Below are 23,077 nucleotides of genomic sequence, written 5' to 3'. Positions count from 1 at the left end.
TCTGCTCTCAAGCTTATTGATTCAGAAAAGGGGGTGGTGATGAACAGAGTGCCTGAATTAAGCAGACCACTCTTACCCAGTCCAAAGATCAGGGCTTGATCCATCACCATTTTTTAGCTCACTGCACCATCCCAGCTCAGAACTTGGCTATATGCAAATTAGTCTGTTCCTGTCCCAGTGCATGATGGGAACAGGGCAAACCAAACTACCAAGCCAATTCTTATACTGGGAAGGAAACAAGCTACCGGGGACCGGTTTCTGGCATTTCAGCCTCGTCGGCCCGGCTTGCTTGAATCCTGATGGTGCAATGAGCAAGGGACTCACATCTGAGTATACCCTTCCACGCTTATGGTGGACAAAATGATTCAGAAAAGGGGGTGGTGATGAACAGAGTGCCTGAATTAAGCAGACCACTCTTACCCAGTCCAAAGATCAGGGCTTGATCCATCACCGTTTTTTAGCTCACTGCACCATCCCAGCTCAGAACTTGGCTATATGCAAATTAGTCTGTTCCTGTCCCAGTGCATGATGGGAACAGGGCAAACCAAACTACCAAGCCAATTCTTATACTGGGAAGGAAACAAGCTACCGGGGACCGGTTTCTGGCATTTCAGCCTCGTCGGCCCGGCTTGCTTGAATCCTGATGGTGCAATGAGCAAGGGACTCACATCTGAGTATACCCTTCCACGCTTATGGTGGACAAAATGATTCAGAAAAGGGGGTGGTGATGAACAGAGTGCCTGAATTAAGCAGACCACTCTTACCCAGTCCAAAGATCAGGGCTTGATCCATCACCGTTTTTTAGCTCACTGCACCATCCCAGCTCAGAACTTGGCTATATGCAAATTAGTCTGTTCCTGTCCCAGTGCATGATGGGAACAGGGCAAACCAAACTACCAAGCCAATTCTTATACTGGGAAGGAAACAAGCTACCGGGGACCGGTTTCTGGCATTTCAGCCTCGTCGGCCCGGCTTGCTTGAATCCTGATGGTGCAATGAGCAAGGGACTCACATCTGAGTATACCCTTCCACGCTTATGGTGGACAAAATGATTCAGAAAAGGGGGTGGTGATTCAAGCAAGCCGGGCCGACGAGGCTGAAATGCCAGAAACCGGTCCCCGGTAGCTTATTTCCTTTCTGGTGAAGAATTGGCTTGGTAGTTTGGTCTGCCCTGTTCCCATGATGCACTGGGCCAGGGACAGACTAATTTGCATATAGCCAGGTTCTGAGCTGGGATGGGGCAGTGAGCTAAATAACGGTGATGGATCAAGCCCTGATCTTTGGACTGGGTAAGAGTGGTCTGCTTTAATTCAGACACTCTGTTCATCACCACCCCCTTTTCTGAATCGTTTTTAGCCACTATAGGTGTGGCAGGGTATACTCAGACATGAGTCCCTTGCTCACTGCTCCATCAGGATTCAAGCAAGCCGGGCCGACGAGGCTGAAATGCCAGAAACCGGTCCCCGGTAGCTTCTTTCCTTTCTGGTGAAGAATTGGCTTGGTAGTTTGGTCTGCCCTGTTCCCATGATGCACTGGGCCAGGGACAGACTAATTTGCATATAGCCAGGTTCTGAGCTGGGATGGGGCAGTGAGCTAAATAACGGTGATGGATCAAGCCCTGATCTTTGGACTGGGTAAGAGTGGTCTGCTTAATTCAGACACTCTGTTCATCACCACCCCCTTTTCTGAATCGTTTTTAGCCACTATAGGTGTGGCAGGGTATACTCAGACATGAGTCCCTTGCTCACTGCTCCATCAGGATTCAAGCAAGCCGGGCCGACGAGGCTGAAATGCCAGAAACCGGTCCCCGGTAGCTTGTTTCCTTTCTGGTGAAGAATTGGCTTGGTAGTTTGGTCTGCCCTGTTCCCATGATGCACTGGGCCAGGGACAGACTAATTTGCATATAGCCAGGTTCTGAGCTGGGATGGGGCAGTGAGCTAAATAACGGTGATGGATCAAGCCCTGATCTTTGGACTGGGTAAGAGTGGTCTGCTTAATTCAGACACTCTGTTCATCACCACCCCCTTTTCTGAATCGTTTTTAGCCACTATAGGTGTGGCAGGGTATACTCAGACATGAGTCCCTTGCTCACTGCTCCATCAGGATTCAAGCAAGCCGGGCCGACGAGGCTGAAATGCCAGAAACCGGTCCCCGGTAGCTTGTTTCCTTTCTGGTGAAGAATTGGCTTGGTAGTTTGGTCTGCCCTGTTCCCATGATGCACTGGGCCAGGGACAGACTAATTTGCATATAGCCAGGTTCTGAGCAGGGATGGGGCAGTGAGCTAAATAACGGTGATGGATCAAGCCCTGATCTTTGGACTGGGTAAGAGTGGTCTGCTTAATTCAGACACTCTGTTCATCACCACCCCCTTTTCTGAATCGTTTTTAGCCACTATAGGTGTGGCAGGGTATACTCAGACATGAGTCCCTTGCTCACTGCTCCATCAGGATTCAAGCAAGCCGGGCCGACGAGGCTGAAATGCCAGAAACCGGTCCCCGGTAGCTTGTTTCCTTTCTGGTGAAGAATTGGCTTGGTAGTTTGGTCTGCCCTGTTCCCATGATGCACTGGGCAAGGGACAGACTAATTTGCATATAGCCAGGTTCTGAGCTGGGATGGGGCAGTGAGCTAAATAACGGTGATGGATCAAGCCCTGATCTTTGGACTGGGTAAGAGTGGTCTGCTTAATTCAGACACTCTGTTCGTCACCACCCCCTTTTCTGAATCGTTTTTAGCCACTATAGGTGTGGCAGGGTATACTCAGACATGAGTCCCTTGCTCACTGCTCCATCAGGGTTCAAGCAAGCCGGGCCGACGAGGCTGAAATGCCAGAAACCGGTCCCCGGTAGCTTGTTTCCTTTCTGGTGAAGAATTGGCTTGGTAGTTTGGTCTGCCCTGTTCCCATGATGCACTGGGCCAGGGACAGACTAATTTGCATATAGCCAGGTTCTGAGCTGGGATAGGGCAGTGAGCTAAATAACGGTGATGGATCAAGCCCTGATCTTTGGACTGGGTAAGAGTGGTCTGCTTAATTCAGACACTCTGTTCATCACCACCCCCTTTTCTGAATCGTTTTTAGCCACTATAGGTGTGGCAGGGTATACTCAGACATGAGTCCCTTGCTCACTGCTCCATCAGGATTCAAGCAAGCCGGGCCGACGAGGCTGAAATGCCAGAAACCGGTCCCCGGTAGCTTGTTTCCTTTCTGGTGAAGAATTGGCTTGGTAGTTTGGTCTGCCCTGTTCCCATGATGCACTGGGCCAGGGACAGACTAATTTGCATATAGCCAGGTTCTGAGCTGGGATGGGGCAGTGAGCTAAATAACGGAGATGGATCAAGCCCTGATCTTTGGACTGGGTAAGAGTGGTCTGCTTAATTCAGACACTCTGTTCATCACCACCCCCTTTTCTGAATCGTTTTTAGCCACTATAGGTGTGGCAGGGTATACTCAGACATGAGTCCCTTGCTCACTGCTCCATCAGGATTCAAGCAAGCCGGGCCGACGAGGCTGAAATGCTAGAAACCGGTCCCCGGTAGCTTGTTTCCTTTCTGGTGAAGAATTGGCTTGGTAGTTTGGTCTGCCCTGTTCCCATGATGCACTGGGCCAGGGACAGACTAATTTGCATATAGCCAGGTTCTGAGCTGGGATGGGGCAGTGAGCTAAATAACGGTGATGGATCAAGCCCTGATCTTTGGACTGGGTAAGAGTGGTCTGCTTAATTCAGACACTCTGTTCATCACCACCCCCTTTTCTGAATCGTTTTTAGCCACTATAGGTGTGGCAGGGTATACTCAGACATGAGTCCCTTGCTCACTGCTCCATCAGGATTCAAGCAAGCCGGGCCGACGAGGCTGAAATGCCAGAAACCGGTCCCCGGTAGCTTGTTTCCTTTCTGGTGAAGAATTGGCTTGGTAGTTTGGTCTGCCCTGTTCCCATGATGCACTGGGCCAGGGACAGACTAATTTGCATATAGCCAGGTTCTGAGCTGGGATGGGGCAGTGAGCTAAATAACGGTGATGGATCAAGCCCTGATCTTTGGACTGGGTAAGAGTGGTCTGCTTAATTCAGACACTCTGTTCATCACCACCCCCTTTTCTGAATCGTTTTTAGCCACTATAGGTGTGGCAGGGTATACTCAGACATGAGTCCCTTGCTCACTGCTCCATCAGGATTCAAGCAAGCCGGGCCGACGAGGCTGAAATGCCAGAAACCGGTCCCCGGTAGCTTGTTTCCTTTCTGGTGAAGAATTGGCTTGGTAGTTTGGTCTGCCCTGTTCCCATGATGCACTGGGCCAGGGACAGACTAATTTGCATATAGCCAGGTTCTGAGCTGGGATGGGGCAGTGAGCTAAATAACGGTGATGGATCAAGCCCTGATCTTTGGACTGGGTAAGAGTGGTCTGCTTAATTCAGACACTCTGTTCATCACCACCCCCTTTTCTCAAGCTTATTGGGCGCACTGATGGATGTTGAAGTGGTAATATTAAACTTTTTTGTGCTTGAGTTTTAACGGCCCATTAAGGCATTCCAGATCCTTCCTTACAAAAACAGATAAAGTCTCCAGTGATTGACAAGTCAAGACATATTTGCCCTAACTGTTGCATGCCACAGCAGTTTGGTCAAATCTGTCTTGACTTGCCAATGTGGGGGGAGGAAAGTTGCGACAGTGAAGAGGTTAGGACTCTGTGTGGAGGGATAGTTAAGTGAAGGCACCCCGCATGTTCTTCTAGTGGCTAGTTTGCCTCATTCACTTTTCAACATCGCCGTTGACAGCAATGAAAGCTAAAATGAGGAGTCCAAAGTCCAGTGAGGGTCAGTGCAGTGACACAGCTCTCTATGGTCTGTAGGCTGTGCCACAGTAGTGGTATGCTCATGTGCTCTCATGGGAAGCTTTGCCAAATTTAATTTTCCTGGAGTATAGGAAGGGTAAGCCTGGTTCTAGCAGAGATAGCAGATGGAGACCTGATAAGTTTAACATGTATCTCATTCCTTCTGGATGTCAGCTGCCAATATGATAAGGAAGGCTGTTAGATTTACTGTCCATCAGTATACTAAAGAGACGCTGATTGTGAAGGTGCTCTTTGCAGATTACTAATGTATGGGAGCAATCTCTGGTTCATTTCAAAGACAATGAGTGGCCTTGGAGGTGGAGTGAAGCACTTAGGTCTGTCTGTTTCTCTGCACGCAGGTTGTTCGTTCTCATTTGGACTTCACATATTCGCAAAAGATCTTACAATTGAGAGCTGGGTTGCTATTGGAAGCCCAGAAGATTCTCCCTTGTGGATCTTATTTGGATTTAATAGAGACAGCTAGGTGGAGTGGTTGCTGTCAGAAGACAATCTTAATTGTTGAGATCAAGTCCAGGAGCCATAATAACCATCCAAATACAGAGAAGAACCATACATATTTTTGCAAAATGGAGCTCTATTTAAAAGCACAAGCTTCTTACTTCCAGGCAGTTCCTTTGAACAGTTTTGTTCTGCTGGGACATCCAAGCTTCTCCAGAACACTTGGTACCGAGGCTGCCAGGAATCATGTTGCATGCACAGACAACCTCTGCACCACCTGGGGAGTCTGCCTCATCCCTAAAACACCAGACCACGTTAAGCCTTCTCCTTGGTCCAGTTCCACTTCAAGGTTTTTCTGTATTCAGGTGGTCGTGAAACATTTCTGTTTAGAGACCTGAAGCACCTAAAGAGGAGCCCAGGAGCAGGGCTGTTGCCAGGAGGTGATGCAGTGGCAGAACACAGCGGCGCCTTCTAAGAATCAAGAAGGATACGTGTCAGGAGGAGGGACTGGGACTGAGCGTTATATTGAATTCGTGAAATGGGATGGAATAAGGGCCTGGGAGGGGGATTTTGTGTTAACAGAGGCCAGACAAAATGTGTGGGTGTGCACCAAGGGATGCCATGGAATGTACAGACCCAGTAAACCATCCAGCGTCCCATCCCTGTCTCTGGCCTGTAGCCCATGGACAAGTGACAAGACCTTCCCCAGTCAATCAATAACAAGACTTTTTCCAAACTCAATCTAATGTAACTGCACTCTTTGAATACGAACAGAATATCTTTCCATCCCGGGACAGTTGTTATCCCCTCTCTCCAGATTCCAACCATCTCCATTTCACCTGTACTCAGGCCCTTCCATCTAGTTGACAAAAGCAGTCTCAGAACATTTCTCTTAATCGGTGGGAAATAAATTCTAGTAGCCCAGCATCCCCCATGGCTCCAGAAATATTTGTTGAGATAATCAATCTGTTCCCAGCGACGGTACCAATGCCATTTATTTCAAGGGCAATGGGGACACTGGAATTTCTGCCAACAACCAGCCCAATTAAATTTCGTTTTGGAATAACTTCCAGAATGTATTTCTATAAAACACTGAAAATGAATATTCCCTTTGCCTTTTTCTGACTCCAATTTCCCGCCCCCATTTGTGCTATCTGTTTAACTATAGGAAGACTGAGGATACTATGTCAAGAAAGAGCCATTTAGAATATACAAATTAAGGTGACAGTTCCCAATCTCACCAATTGAGACTTCAAAATAAACACGTACAACATTATTTCGAATATGCATAAGGTTTGTAAATAATGAGAGGCATTGACAAGCAAGGCAAAAGCGAGCCTCTTAAAACGGTTCTGTGTCCGTAATAGAGTTAAGAACACAAACATATTAAGACGCTTGTATGGTCTTCATGCTTTTTATTACCTTTTTTAAGTTACTAATTTCCCTTTCCTTTTGTTTATTACCTCTTGTATTCAGCATGTTGTACATTTCTGCCTTTTGTATTATTTTCTATATTCAGGTATGTCTTTTTATTAGGTACTTCAATAAAAATATTTTTACCGAAGATACTCTCTATTTTTCAAAAATGTTCGAAAATATCATGTAAGCAGACTGTTTTACTAACAGAAACACATTCGATTCGTTTTTAGACAAGTACAGGTTTAATTATTGACTTTTAAAAATGTGTCAATTACATACAATATTGGCTCAAGCAGAGGACACACTTTATTAACACAGTCAATTGAGCGCTGGGTAGATGAATAATCACAGTGCATAGTTTTTACTGTTTGAATTTTTTTTTCAGTACTCTATGCAACATTATTTTATTCGTTTTTGCTACTTTAACTCTGAATAATACTACCATTTGTGGCCGGAGGCTTCTTTCAAGAAACATGAAACAAAACCAAATTAAATAATGTTGCCTAGTATAATTTAAAAAAATTATGATATGGAAAGACTATGCACTGGGATCATCCTGTTTACATAGAGCTCTGTGCGGGAGAGGGGAAAGTGCATTGCAAATTAAGAACATTAAAAAATTAATTTTTGTATTTTGTTGCAAAAGGAGGGAGATCTATCATGTAGCAGAATTATTACTCCCAGGAATTAGAAGGGACGATCTACCATGCCATAGGATCATTACTCCCAGGTAATGGAATAAAAAAAGTTTTTCATCTCAGGATTGATGATTGCAGTATGAGACTAGAGAGGACTAATATGAAACGTAGCTTGTTCTCAAATAGATACTGGATTGTATAGAACTTTCTCCCACCATAAACCGTGAAGATAAAAACTGAAAAAACAAATGTATTACACAGGCAATAAACAAAGGCAAGCAGTAGTACTAAAGCCCAAGGTAATATCCATGTGGTGTCAGTTTATAGGGTGTAAGGAGGTGAAGTCAAGTTGGGTTGGCCTGATGTTTGTTATCTGTCAAAGTCATAGTAGTGATTTGAGCATTGCCACGGTTGTCTTTTCTACCTTGTTTGATTTCACTTGACCCCCAGATGCCATGGACAATCTCATTTTAGAGATGAGGCAAATCCTGAATCTGCAGCTCTTACTGGAGCAGAGATATGAATGCTCTTTTGCACCAGGGCGGGACCGGTACGCCGCGCATTAGGTATTGGGCATTTTCCTGGGAGGCTGGGGCCTGGCAATATCGGCCCCCTGTAAAAAAAAAAAAAAAAGCAGTAAGCAAGCATTTCCAGACTCCCGGGGCCAGGCAGTCCTTTTCCAGGGGCTGGAAAATTTCTAGGGCTGCTTTGGGTTCTGAGTCGGGCCCTCCTTAGGGCCCAGAAAGAAACTACTGGTCCGGCCTCTTTGCCATAATTCCTGTTCGCATGGACATCATTTGGGTACCTGCAGAAAGTTAAATTCCGACAACTGTGCTACACTGTGTGAATTAGATGTATGATTTTTAACTGACAATACTGACAATACAAGATTTTAAAGCCCTTTTCTAGTATATCGTTAGAATGAGAGGCTGTGCGATTAGTCTTAGTGTGAAGTCAAGGAGATGAAAGGTCATTTGGTGTTACTTCCTTGCAAAGGCATGAAGTTCGTGTGTCTTATGATTTCATATTTGCTATTCCGATGATTCTGATGAAATGACTTCAGTGCTCATAGAATGGCCTGCCGGGTCTACTCGGTGGGTAGGTAACAGGATTTGGGGCTGGTGCCGGTGGTGGTGGTGGTGGTTTCATCTCTGGGAAGAATAAAAAGAAATATTTTTAAACATCTTAATTTATAGATTTGAGCAATTGTTTTGTGTGAGTTTTATATGCTTAAAGCACAGTTAAGTGAAAAGCCATGTACCACTTCAGTACTGGAAAAAATGCAAGGAATGGAAACCCTTGTCTTCATAACACAATTCAATTTTTTGGATCAAATGCCTGCGTTCTTAGTCATAAATATTCCACCAACCTCGCTGTTGATTCTTTTATCCTCCCCTTTCCTGTTCCCCAAAACCGTATTTGTTCTATTTGTTCCAGCTCTCTCAGTACCACAGAGAAATTTAGAAACTTGAACACATGAGAGAAACAGGATACATTATAGGTTTTACTGTTTCCTCTATGTACGTTACATATAAAATGTCATTGCGCCACTTCAAAATGTATCTAGGGTCTGGTGTAATACTTCTAGCCCCTATTCTCGTCTTCTCGCACCCAATGCATCCTTCAATGTCCCATGTACAGCAGGGGTTGACACTCCTATCAGTGATGCCACTTACCATGTCATCAGTGATGTAATATGTGACGTCATCAGCAGTGCATTACGGGGGCGCGAGTTATAGTTAGCTCTACTAACTATAACATTCGAATTTCTCTGGTTTTGTACTAGTGAAATGTCCGACTAACTAAAACGTCCCTAAAACCTATGGTTTTTTCAGTGAATTTCTATTGTTTTTTAAATGCTAATTTCTAACTATAACGTCCCTGAAACCTATGGTTTTTTCAGTGAATTTCAATAGTTTTTTAAATAATAATTTCTAATTATAATGTTCATTAAACCTATAGTTTTTTCAGTGATTTTAAATTATGATTCCATTCTCAACCTAGTGACAACAGCCGATATCGCCAGTTTTCCAGCAACAGCTTCCGCAAAAATAATCGCCACAAATGAGAGCAACAACTAACGCTAATAATATGCAGAGTAGGCGTTCCTGTGTAAAAATAACACAAAAACACCACTTCCCGATAACTTCAACGAGCAGCCAAATCTGCGGTGCGATCCAAACACAGGTGATAAGCCGCGTTAGCAATAGGACTCTAACAACTGCCTTTTACTGGTGTAAAGCAGGACGACTACCTACAGTGTGAAAGGGAGCCCAGCCCAGAATCACATCTGAAGACCAACACATGTCATAGAGCCACTGAACATGCATCTCCGACACCCAAGAAGGCCACAACACCCACTGCCACCACCCTCAGGACCTCCACCTGGACCCACTCCCCCCTACTACCATTGAGGTAGCGCAGAACAGGACAGCAGACCTTCCAAAAATGGCACGGTCCCTCAGCCACACAATAGCTTAATGTTAGAAGATGTGGCAACCAAGTGTGTGTGAAGGACGCAAGTCACCCATCAATAATAATGCACACAATACCAAGTGTAGCGGTGATGTGCTGGACAGACCTCACTATGAAGAGCACAAACCTCTCCATGTGGACATATACTGCTGGTACTTGTAGTGTTGTGCACAGTGGGCGCGACCATGCTACCTCAGGCAGTTGAGAAGATCTCGGTCATGTAGCTGTGTTGTCCCCCCTGGAAGCGGAAGTGGAGTGGGCTGGTCCAACGTACGCCACTCCAGCGTAAAAGTGTAAATAAATAGGCTGGGGCTCTGGGGGTAGTTCAATTGTGTAAAGGCCAAAGCGTCTACCAGAACGGCGGCCCTCACCCTGCCACGTGGCTGCTGCCATGACCACAGGCCTCCTTGACACAGGCCCCCTGCGAACACAGAGACACAGCACCGCAGACTTATGTCTGTACAGACTACTGCCTTCGATCTACCCTGCGGACAGCAGGGCTCACAATTCAGATGGAGTGGCGATTACAGATGATGCAGTCCAGAAGGCAAGACACATTGCTCCCAGTGCGGCCCGCCCGGACCACGCATCATCGCAGGCTGCGCACACGCTCAGTGCTTCATGTGCCACTAACTCAGTGCAGCACAAGTCATCGCCACATCGCCTTAATAAGGCAGAATTCATTAGGCAAAAGACATTGCTTCCAGTGCGGCGCCCCGGACCACGCATCATCGCAAGCTCCGCAGATGTTGGTTGGTTCATGTGCCACTAACCATGCAGCGCAACTCAACGCCAAGTAGCTGTAGGCCCTTCCTGACCGCTGCCTCCGGCCTACACTGCGGTCAGCAGAGCTCACAATTAAAATTGTGTCTTGCTTCATTAATTACTGAGACCAGTAGGCAACTAAGCATAACGTCCCTCAAACCTACATAACATCCTTTTAGTATCCTTGCTTCAAGAACTTGTTTTTATATCAGTTACAGCTTTACTACAATGACCATATTCATCTGCAAGTCCAAACGAACACTGAATGACAGTCTACACTGCGGACAGCAGAGCTCACAATTTGAACTATAATGTCCCTGATACCACATAATTCGACAATTTATTCCATACATATTTCATGTTTTCCTCCATACGCCTACACTGCGGTCAGCCGAGCTCACAATTTGAATTCAGTCTTGTTTTATTAATTGCAGAGAACTGTGCTCTATGTCCTCGGATTTTGTTAAGAGGATGTGACAAAAAGCATTCCTCAATGTATGTGCTGACTACTGCCTTCAAACTACACTGCGGATAGCAGGGCTCACAATTCACATTGAGTCGCAATTGCAGATGACGCAGACCAGTAGGCAACAGACATTGTTACCAGTGCGGCTCACCCACAACGCGCATCATCGCTACCTGCGCACATGCTAAATGCTTCTGATGCCCCTATCTTAATGCAGTACAAATCATGGAGCCTTTGTGATACAATGTTTTGTGTATAATTTCACATCTGCTGCCCCTATCTCAGTGTACCACAAGTCATGGACCCTTAAAATAGAATCTTTTGTGTATTATTTCACATCTGCTGCCCCTACCTTAGGGCAGCACAAATCATTGACCCTTTAGGATCGAATCTCTGTGTCTGATCCAATGATTACTGTTGTACTTGTTACCAGCACCAACCATTCCCGGAGGGCTGGCTTACACTCACCCCACATACATCCAGCACAGACATCACTGGGCAAGTCAAGTCAAGTCATACCATTTATATAGCGCACTACATACCCAGAGGGTTTCAAGGCGCTTAGGAAGGGGAGGTGGATTATTTGTCAAATATCCACGTTTTAAGCAGCTTTCTGAACGCAAGGTGATTCTGGGTGAGGCGAAGGTAAGCGGGGAGTGAGTTCCATGTTTTGGCAGCCAGGTATGAGAAGGATCTGCCTCCCATGGTGGTCTTGTTGATGCGAGGTACAGTGGCGAAGGCTTGGCTGGAAGAGCGAAGTTGGCGGGAGGGGGAGTAGAAGGAAAGTCGAGAGTTGAGGCAATCGGGTCCGATGTCGTAGAGTGATTTGTGTGCGTGGGTAAGCAGTCGGAAAGTGATCCTCTTATTGACGGGTAGCCAGTGGAGGTCTTTAAGGTGACCAGAGATGTGTTCGTTGCGTGGGATGTCTAATATGAGCCTGGCTGAGGCGTTTTGGATTCGTTGTAGTTTCTTCTGGAGTTTAGCGGTGGTACCTGCGTAGAGGGTGTTTCCGTAGTCCAGTCGGCTCGTGACTAGAGCGTGGGTGACTGTTTTCCTTGTTTCGGAGGGGATCCAGCGAAATGTTTTTCTGAGCATGCGAAGAATGTTAAAGCAGGAAGAGGATACGGCGCTGACTTGTCTGTTCATTGAGAGTGAAGAATCCAGGATGACGTGAGCATGTGACCCTGGCAAAAAAAAGAGTCAAACGCACGTGCCCGTACCCAATTCCACTATCTATCTGTGTCTGTGTGTTCATTATGTATACAAGCTGCTGCCCCTGGGCCCTACCACATTACATTGTGCTGTGGACAGCGTATGCAACCATGTTACCTTTGGCAGCGGGGGAAAACTTTGTTTATGTAACTTTTTCTCAGTCATTGTACAGGTACGTACATAGAGACTGGATCATTGGAGTACTGCAAGGAGAGTGGATAGTGAATTTATAAGTGCTTGGGGATTGGCGGAGTGATTGTATAACAACAAATGTTGGCACAACCTAACCCCGAACAAGAGCCTGGCTCTAATTGGCTGCCCTCCATGTGCCAAAAACTGAAACTTGAACTTTCCATCGCCCTGTATTGCTACAGCTGCAACACTCCACTGAATGTGCAAAAAACATTCATATCCACATATGTGTGTCATGTCCACCATCTTTCATGTGTGGAACTATAGATAAATGTAGGGTCAGTGATTCCCCGTATCTTCCATGTTGGCCATGTTGTGGGACTTGGCTTACAGAGTGACACATTGGTGCTTGCGACCCGGGTGACGGCAGCACAACACGGACACCCGCATCACTTGATTCCTCATACAGCTCACGACGGAGCCACGCCCATATCTCCAGTGTTGTTCTTCACAGCCTCACGCAGGAATGGCATATGCCAGGCCAGCCCACTCGCTTAAGCTTACAGGGAAGGACAACAATGCTACATGGCCCACGTTTTCATTGCAGTGATCTGCTGGTCACAGGCCTAGTTGTCAGTACACTAAAGCCACTCCCTCACGGCTGGTATACACCCAAACCACACCCATCCAGCACAGGCGTCACAGACATGTGACCCTTTCAATAAAAAAGACCGGTCGAACGTGCTCTAAGCTATTTCAGACTTGCTGCCACTGGATGCACTGCGGCCGGCAGAGGCAGACCGCCATAATATGGTGACTTTCGCTCCATTGAGTTAGGGGCACGGTAAGTGCTGAACAGCCTGCGATGATGCCCCGTCCCGGCGGTCCAGACAGGTCAGCTTTTGTGTGCCCTGCTGGATGGCAGTGTAGGCCTAAACCATCAAACAACGGGGGCCTACCGCCACGTGGCGTGGCCCCGCTGATCACAGAGTGCCACCAGAGCTCAGCGGGTATGCAGGCTCTGATGATGCGTGGCTTCGATACACCATCCTAGCAATCAAGACCCCATCTGAATTGTGAGCTCGGCTAGACCGCGTGTACACCACAGAGGAGGAGGTTGCTTTTGCACGTGGTTGACCCTCTTCGACACACGGCGGTGGTGAAACATTAGCAGTGAGGCCTGGATGTGCAGGGGTGAGCAGTCACCTCTGGGCTGTGGGAGTGGATGGTTTGCAGCAGCTTGGGTGCACAGGGGTGGGCACACACCTCTGGGCGGTGGGAGTGTGTGGTGGGCAGCAGCCTGGGTGCGGAGGGGCAGGATAGCGATGAAGGCGTGTGCCGTCGTATGTTCTCTGCCATTACTGATTCTATACTATGTTTCAGGTGACTGAGCTGGAGGGTGACAATATGTACCGGCACGTGGGTGGAGACACACCGGAGGCAGACAGGTGAGCTGTGAGGGTTTTGTCTACAGTGTAGGCTAGTACTGTCCCTCTACATCTCTTCCTTTCTCTTCCTCACACTCTTTCTCTCTCTCTTCCTCTCTCTCTCTCACTTTATCTCTTCCTCTCTCTCACACTGTTTCTCTCTTTCTCTCTCTCTCACTCTTTCCCTCTGTCTTTCTCTCACTCTTTCTTTCTTTCTCTCTCTTCCTCTCTCACTCTTTCTCTCTCTCGCTCTCCTTTGATGGATGCATGATGCACAATTTCATCTTGCTTTTTGTCTAGCAGGCCTGCAATGATGCATGGTGTTCCTGCAATTGTGTGAGGAGGTTGCTTCGGCACGTGGTGGACCCTCTTAGATACAATCTGGTGGCAGAAGGTGAGTAGAGAGGCCTGTTTGTGTAGTGGCGGGCAGTCACCTCCAGGCAGTGGGAGTGCATGGGTTGCTGCAGCCTGGGTGCGCAGCGGCTGTCATACACCTCTGGGCATTGGGAGAGGAGAGGGTGCAGCAGCCTGGGTGCACAGCGACGTGCAAACACCTATGGACAGTGGAAGTGGATGGGAAGCAGCAACCTGGGTGCGCAGTGGTGGGCAGACAGCACTTCCATTACTGATTCCATACTATGTTTCAGATGACTAAGAGGGCTGCCTTATATCCCTGCACATGGTTGGAGATACACTGGTGGCAGAAAGGTGAGCTGTCAGGATTTTCTCCACAGTGTCAACACTTACTCTCCCTCTCCATCTCTTCCTTTCTGTCACTCACACTCTTTTTTTCTCTCTCTCTCTCACTCTCTATCTCTTCCTTTCTCTCTGTCACACTCTTTCTCTCTCTCTCACTCTATCTCTTCCTCTCTCTCACACTGTTTCTCTCTTTCTCTCTGTCTTCCTCGCTCACTCTCTCTCCACTCTTTCTCTACTCTCTCTCCACTCTCCCTCTCTCTCCACTGTCTCTCTCCACTCTCTCTCTCTCTCTCTCTCTCCACTCTCTCTCCACTGTCTCTCTCCACTCTCTCTCTCTCTCCACTCTCTCTCTCTCTCTCTCTCTCTCTCTCACTCTTTCTCTCTCTCTCTCTCTCTCCTTTGATGGACGCATGACGCACAATCTTATCTTGCTTTTTGTCTAGCAGGCCTGCGATGATGCGTGGCCATCCTGCAATCAACACTGAATTGTGAGCTCAGCTGTGGGAGTGGATGGGGTGCAGCAGCCTCGGTGCACAGCGTCGGGCCTACACCTATGGAGAGTGGGAGTGGATGGGTTACACTAGCCTGGATACACAAAGGCGGGACAACAATTTAGGCGTATGTACTCTTCCATTACTGTTGCCATACTATGTTTCAGATGTCTAAGCTTGAGAGCTGCCCTATATCCCGGCACATGGTTGGAGACACACCGGTGGCAGAAAGGTGAGCAGTGAGGATTTTCTCCACAGTGTGAACACTCACTCTCCCTCTCCATCTCTTCCTTTCTGTCACTCACACTCTTTATCTCTTTCTCGCTCTCTATCTCTTCCTTTCTCTCTCTCTCACACTCTTTCTCTCTCTTCCTCTCTCTCTCTCTCATTCTTTCTCTTTTTCTCTCTCTTCCTCTCTGTATAACTCTTTCTCTCTCTTCTTCTCTCTCACACTGTGTCTCTCTTTCTCTCTTTCTTCCTTGTACCTCACTCTTTTTCTCTCTCTCTCTCCCTCTCTCTCTCTCTCTCTCTCTCTCTCTCTCTCTCTCTCTCTCTTTCTCTGTCTTCCTCTCACTCTTTCTTTCTTTCTCTCTCTCTTCCTCTCTCCTTTGATGGACACATGACACACAATCTTATCTTTCTTTTTGTCTTGCAGGCTGTGATTCACAAATTGTCGGGGGATGAAACATCATTGCTGTATCTATTTTTTTTTTTTTTTAAGAAAATGTTTTATATGTAAATCCATAGACGGCTGACATTCTTATTTGTCCAACCTCACATGCATCTTTTTTATTATAATTTTGCGACATCAGCGAATTTGTTACGTTCCAGATTTCCTAAGGTTGCTCTCACATTTGTTTGTGGGGGAGTGAGGGGGATGACGGACAAGGGGCAGGTGGCGGGGGTGTCATGGCAGTGTTTTAGAGTTTAGGCCAGTGCAGTATGTCTGGGTAGTGTAGGAGATCGTGCTGAGGATAGTGTTTTAGGGATTAGGGTAGTACTGTAGTATTTGGGTAGTGTAGGGGGTCGTGCTGTGAGTAGTGTTTTAGGGTTTAGGGTAGTGAAGTGGTGTTTGTGTAGTATAGAGGGTCATGCTGGGGATAGTGTTTTAGGGTTTAGGATAGTGCAGTGGTGTTTGTGTAGTGTAGGGGGTCCTGCTGGGGGTAGGGTTTTAGAGTTTACAACAATGCAGTGGTGTTTGGGTAGTGTAGGGGGTATGCTGAGAGCAGTGTTTTAGTGTGTAGGGTAGTGCAGAGGTGTTTGGGTAGTGTAGGGGGTCGTGCTGGAGGTAGTGTTTTAAGGTTTAGGGTAGTGCAGTGGTGTTTGGTCAATGTAGGGGATCGTGCAGAGGGTCGTGTTTTAGGATTTCGAGTAGTTCAGTGGTGTTTGTGTACTGTTCAGAGGTTTGCGTTGGGAATAGTGTTTTAGGGTTTATAGTAGCGCAGTAGTGTTTGTGTAGTGTAAGAGGTCATAGTGGGAGTAGAGTTTGAGGATTTCGGGTAGCGAAGAGGTGTTTGGGTAGTGTACGCTATGCTGGGAGTAGTGTTTTAGGATAGTGCAGTGGTGTAGGAGGTCGTGCTGGGAGTAGTTTTAGATTTTAGTGTAGTGCAGTGGTGTTTGGGTAGTGTAAGGGGTCATGCTGACAGACTGACTCACAGAGCTTCTAGCCGACGGACTGGCTTCGCCGTGACCTGGTGATGTTGGGAGAGGCAGCGTGAAAGGGGTATCTCACACAGATACACATGCGGAATATTTTCAGTGTGGCCTCGCACAGGTAGAATTAAGGACCCGATGGCTTGTAGAGGGAGAGATGCAAGCTCCCAGACTGAGTAACAAAATGTCTGACAGCCAGCAGACCCAGAGCTGCGAGCCAATGCACTGGCTTCTAAAACCATAACCGCAAACTGATGATGTGGGGAGAGGAACCGTGAAGGGGGTATCTCGATGATAGAGCTGCGGTATATTTTCAGTGTTGCCTCACAGAGGTAGAACTATGGACCAGATGACTTGTAGAGGAAGAGATGCGAGCTGACGGACTAAATCACAAAATACCCGCCAACACTTCCTAGTTTCAACAGTTCACAGCCAATGAGCCGCAAGCTCGTGCTCGCAACCCCTTAGCCAATCAGATGTCAGAATTCTCAAATATTGCTATCTGTAAAATTTGATCTTTCTCAAAAACTACTGAACAGATTTCCACCATTTAAACAAAAGCATGCTTTCTAGACCAAGACCTTTCTCCCTGCCAAGTTTGGCGTAATTCTGTTCCTATAGCCTTGTCTAAAGTTTCCAATGGAAATTGCATTGGGAAAACACGGTTTGGGACCTCCTTTTTTTCTCAGCCCCCCCTTAACCAATCACCCCCAAACATTCAAGATAGCAGCTGATCAAAAAAGAGAACATTTTGGAAGCTTTTGTCAAGATTCGTCAAACGACGCCAAAGTTATAAGCACATGGAAGGCTCCAGGAGGGGGACAGCACAACGCCCCTCCCAACTTGAGTGACGCCCCCGGGCTGTGGGGGCTCCAGCAGCCCCAGCGAGCCCCCTCTATTATTTTTTAAGAAAGGCCCCCAGAACCTTGCCCACCCAGGGGCCTCATTGAAATAAAACGCTCAAATTGCACTGATTTTGTTTTTGTTTCAATGCTTTTTTTGCCCTGGGGGTCCTTCTGGGAGCCCCTGGGCAGGTCTAGAGGGTCAGGGTGTTTCTACCCTGCCCTTTTCTCTTGTTTTATATCTTTTTTCTCTGTTTTCTGGTGACTCACTTCTACCGAGTCACACGATGGCTGCCAATACTTCCTGGTTTGGAGTGTTGGCAGGCAATCACAGTGAAGCTCGTGCTCGGGACTTAGCCTCCACCCAGATATCAAAACTTTTATTTGTCTAATTTCTCAGCAGCTACTGAACGGATTTACACCATTTAGAAAGAGGCTGCTATCTGATCCTTTTTGCCAAATTTGGAGTAATTCTGTTCAGTAGTTCGCGCTGTAGCCTGTCGCAAAATTTCCTATGGAAATGAACATGGGGAAAATGTGTTTTGGGATCCCCTGTTTTTTCTCAGCCCCCGCTTGATGAATCACCCCCAAACTTTCAGGGTGGGAGCTGACCTGGATAGAATTTTTGGGGGAGAATTTTGCGAAGATGCGTCAAACGACGCCAAAATTATTAGCAAATCAAAAAATGCTTTTCCTATGGAAACTAGGTTCTAACTTTAACTACCTACTGGGACCACTAGTAGGTAATATATATATATATATATACACATATATATATACACACACACATATTTTATATAATTATTATCATTACTGTTTTGTGAGACTCACTTTTTTTTCTAACATTCCGCCACATAAACTCACGGACTGTATCATAAAACCGGGATTTAAACAGCAACTCATCGTTCTTTCTCAAGCTCGGGTTTGTTTGTTCAAGACATCCATGCAGGTGTCGCCGTCCTGCACACATGACACCTGTACATCTTCTGTCCTGTACATACCTGGCTCATCTCCTGCACACATGTGACATGTTCTGCTTCTGTACTGCACATACGTGGCACATCTCGAGCCCCTGGCCTTTATACACGGCACATGTGACGCATCAGAGCTGGACATCCGAGACACGGGCCCTGATTATGTACATACGTGACACATGTAATAACTGCATACACAAGGCAAATGTCCTGCCCCTGTCCAGCAAATACATGGCACATGACCTGCTCGTCTACAGCATACACGTGGCACATCTCCTCCCACTGGCTTTCATAAATGGCACATGTCCTGTGCTGTACGCCATACACATGGCATACGTCCTGCCACTGACCTCTGCACATGCAGTACATGTCCTGTAGACACGTGAGTGTCCAGCTCCTGTCTTGTATTCACACAGTTAACGCCTTGTACATGTACGGCAGACACCGTGCTCCTGCACCGATTACACATGTTAAACTTTAAAATGTATTGGAATTTCACACTCATGATGTGCATCTTGTAGTACACACAGAGGACAATAACCCTAAACCTGTACTGTACCTACGCTGCACATGCCATGCCTATGTATTGTGCACAGAGGGCAAGCGCCTCGCACCTGTAATGAGCACAAGTTACAGGCCCTAACCGTGGCGTATGTGCCCCGTTCTTACATAAACAGTTGCATATACACCGAGCCACTGCACTGGGCATGCTTAAAATAAGCTCTGATGTACACAAGAGACAAGACATATTGCACACAGATGGCATACACATGGTCCCTGTGCTGCATAGTACGTCCCCTGCATCTTTACAGCCAGCAAAAAGTGCGTGCCACGTTCCTGCATATACACATTTGACACGCGCCCATCCCCTGCACCAGGCACGCGTGGCATACACAGGAGACAGGACATATTCTATACAGATGGCACATGCCCACTCCACATACTGCATACCCATGGTACTTGCCCATATCCTGTCCTGCATATGCCAAAATATGGTGAAACATGGTGAATGCACTGATGCACACACATGGCACATATGTGCTGGGCTCTGAGTTGACAGGCCTCATAGGAAAAGATTTGAAAAACCGGCCAGCTGCACCCCCCATGGCTGTGAATATTAAATTGCTGCCAGCCAGGTGGCACGATCTGGCAGCAGGGAGGGCTAGTACCTCAGGTTCCATGAATGCCCCATAACATACCCCGGGGGGCTCAGCCAGGCTGCTGCACCACAGCAGCCTTTAAGGAAAAGGAGGTGGGCATGCACGGCAGATACAGAGGGTCAAAAACAGACATAAGAGCACGGACATGGGAGAGAGGGCAGAGGAGAAAAGGATAAAGAACAAAGCGGGGAAGGGAGACAGCTTATTTATTTAGCTTTTTTTTAACTTCTGAAGTGCTCGTTTTATATGGTGCGTAGACATCTCGAGGCATCACAGCATTCTCGGCGATTTACAAACAGTAAGGAATACAGTAAAGCAATTCGCTAAAATCAATTAAAACAAGTGTGCCCCGGCGAGCCTCGCATACAGGAAGGGGAGTTGCCACGTGAAGAGAGAGGAGGACTAGGAGGCGAGCCTGTGAGTGGTGCGCGCGCTTGGGAGAGCAGTCTTCACTTTTTAAGCACTGCACTTGTGCTTGTGGAGTGCTGCTGCTCGCTCCCGCAAGGTGGATGCTGCCACAAACATGAGTGCAGTGCTTGAAAATTGAAGACCAATGACTAAAGGCCCTCCTATACAGCACATGCGTGTTGCGTAGGCGAGACCTAAAAAAGGGTAAGCGCATAAGGAGTAGCCGGCAGAGACCACCAAAGACAGAGGCAGGGACAAGCGACAGTCACCGACAAGGGTGAGTGCACGTTGAGAGAGATGGTTTTAGGGTAGTGAGTGTTAGAGAGGCATCTAAAGAGGCAGATACGGGAAAAAGAAGACAACGGCAGATAATGAGCAGAAGGCATGCAGGCTGATAGCAGTCACACAGACCAGTAGAAGCGGGAGCAGAAAACGCTCCAGGCAGAGAGTGCCTTATAAAGAGACATAGGTCATCAGGCACAACTTGGGTCAGCAAAGGCCAGAGGAGTAGCCAGACACAGAGAAAGGCATATGCAGACCGGAAGAGAAGCGGAAAAATTAGAAGGCCAGATCTGGAGCACGAGTGATATTCACCACGAAGAAGAAGGACGGGAGAGAGAAAAACACAGAGACAATGGAAAGAAAATGGGAAGGAGACTAGAAGAAAGGCAGAGTGATGCGATAACAAAACGTCAACCCAAGTCATGGAAAGGTACTGCCGTTTGGTACATGCGAGGTGCCCGTGTAAAGAAGCCCATCATGAATGCTTAAACAGGGCATTTCGGGGCATATTACCAACAACTAGCGATAATTTTTGTCTCTAACTTCTTTAGAGACAAAAATTATCGCCGCACATCGGCGATTTTTATCGCAGATAAACCTTGGTATTACCAAGGTTTATCGCAAATGCGATAAAAAACGGCCGCAATGCATGAATATCGCTGAAAAGTCAGCGATATTCATGCATTATCGAGCAAATGCTCTTAGCCATGTTATCCACCTCCCATTGGATAACATGGCTAAGAACTGCATATGTGACATTGCCAAAGTCTTAGCGATCTGAAAGGGCACTGCTAAAAGGAGTTAACGCTGCTGTAACCAGGCGCGGCATGGTGCACTGCCAGGGAAGCAGCTGACACGCCGGGGGAGGGTGATTAGAGAGGGGTTGTTGGGCCATAACACCCGGCTGCCATACACTCAACACTAGCAGAAGGTCATAACACTTCACAGTGAGTCACTGGCAGGGGCCTGCAGAAAAAGAGCGGAGAAGTGACGAGAATGCGCTGCGATGTGCGAATCCAGTATGACTATTAAACAATGGAAATGATACTTGCAAAGTGTGCACCTCTCGACCTCCAAGTCGCTACTGATGGGCTGTGTCAGAAAATAGGCCTAGAGCAAAAGTTGCCCTCATTAGTTAATCAGAGAGCGGAAAAAGTGGCCCATGTTGGCAAATTGTGACAGTTTCAACTTTTAAAGAAACCGAGTATAATAGTTTTGCAAGGTATGAGAACGCATTAATTTGGGCTGGCTCCAGACAATGCTAGCTGAAATATCAGGGAAACCAAGAGTAACAAGCACTGGCGTTGCCAATAGGTCTCGCAGTAGGAAAGTTGGAGCTATTACAATTGCAAATAACAATGCCTTTTATTTTTGTTTTCTTTTTTAAAAATTAAAGGGCTTTGTCATTTACAAAACCAACAGCTCCAACTTTCCTACTGCGAGACCTATTGGCAACGCCAGTGCTTGTTTTTAGTGCTACTTACATTGCATTTAAGGAATAGGTATTTCCCATTCCTTAAATGCAAGAGCAAAATAAGGAATGGCAATTTTGCGATTCCTTATTTTGCAAGTAGGTTTAAACTCACCTACATTGCTCCCAGCCAAATACTGTCAGTAACGCAGAAATTCTGCGAATTTCTGTGTTACCGCTCTGTATTTGGCCACCTTCATCTGGCCCAAAATGCTGTATTCATAAGCAATCACAGACATGGTAGTCTACTGACCCCAGCAGGCCACCATCCCTGTGAGTGCTAGCCATTCCTAATGGGGTCGCAAGTTGCTCGTGCCTCGTTAATATTAATGAGGCATGCAATTTGTGACCCCATTAGGAATCACAAACAGTGTCTGAGACACTGTTGTACATCCCAATTTGGGAGTCGCAAATGCAACGCAATTTGCAAGTCGCAAATTGGTGGATCATACATCTGGCCTCTAGTGTTATCATTTTTGTCTCTGTAAACCAATAAGGGTTGCTCGACTCTACACAGCGTACCTCATTTTGGTGCACTACATAGAGAGCCAGCTCCCTACAAGCACATATTCTGGATTGCATAATCAAAGACAAGTCGTAAAAAGTCCGCGTACAGTCAGCAAACACTTTTTACAAACTGTCTCTTAGTACATTGGGTAGCTGATTCCAGACAGCTACAAATAGGACTCGAGGTCAGACTGCAAAGAGAAGCCCAGCCGGCTTTGAACTGCCCTCAACCTGTATTTGCAGGAACTTGTCAACCATTCCCTTCCTACGCTGCATGTAAGATTAACAAACCCAAGTGAAAAAAAAAACAATAAAGGGAGTTACACTTCCTCACTACAGAAGATCACCCTCAAGTAGCCTCCTTATTTCTCGTCCAGCCACATACATGGACCACTTGGAGTCTGAATGTCAAACCAGTTGTGTCTACTTTTCTCTAAAGTAGCAAGCAGTTTTGCCACCCCTCCACCCAAGGTAGCGCTCAAGGAACTTGATCTGCCAGGGCTGAGCACATGCCTTGGTGCCCCGAGTAGTACGAAGTTTAAAGTAAACAGATTTCTGTTATAGACCTCCCATTATATACACTGTAGGTTCATGAAGTGGCAAGGATTCCTGCAGCGCATTACCATCAAGTCGTTTTGTATCTGCGGCTCCAGCATCCAGCATTATTGGGTGATTGAGTGATTCCTTCACAGTCAGCCCCAAAAAGAGGTCCTGAGGTTCACTGTCCATTCAGTACTTGTTGATCTCTCCGAATCTCCTGTTGGGTTACTT

At 46.9% G+C, this 23,077-nt stretch overlaps 1 protein-coding gene across 2 annotated transcripts in view; it reads right to left on the bottom strand.

The window, feature by feature from the left end:
- LOC144792203 (stonustoxin subunit beta-like) overlaps positions 1-23,077 on the bottom strand; it is a 132,446-nt gene that overhangs the window by 42,847 nt on the left and 66,522 nt on the right. Inside the window, exon 3 of one of the 2 annotated variants that reach the window (XM_078667104.1) lies at positions 7,948-8,493. The exons of the other annotated variant lie outside the window; for it this stretch is intronic. Within the exon in view, the coding sequence (XP_078523230.1) occupies positions 8,402-8,493 (92 nt within the window). The 3' untranslated portion in view covers positions 7,948-8,401. Of the gene's footprint in view, positions 1-7,947; positions 8,494-23,077 lie in introns of those variants that run through there. 2 annotated transcript variants of the gene reach the window in all.

The sequence above is a fragment of the Lissotriton helveticus genome, chromosome 11, assembly GCF_964261635.1.
Source record: "Lissotriton helveticus chromosome 11, aLisHel1.1, whole genome shotgun sequence".
NCBI classification, from domain to species: domain Eukaryota; kingdom Metazoa; phylum Chordata; class Amphibia; order Caudata; family Salamandridae; genus Lissotriton; species Lissotriton helveticus.
The sequence above is the reverse complement of the archived record's forward strand: the minus strand, read 5'-3'. Positions and strand labels throughout refer to the sequence as shown.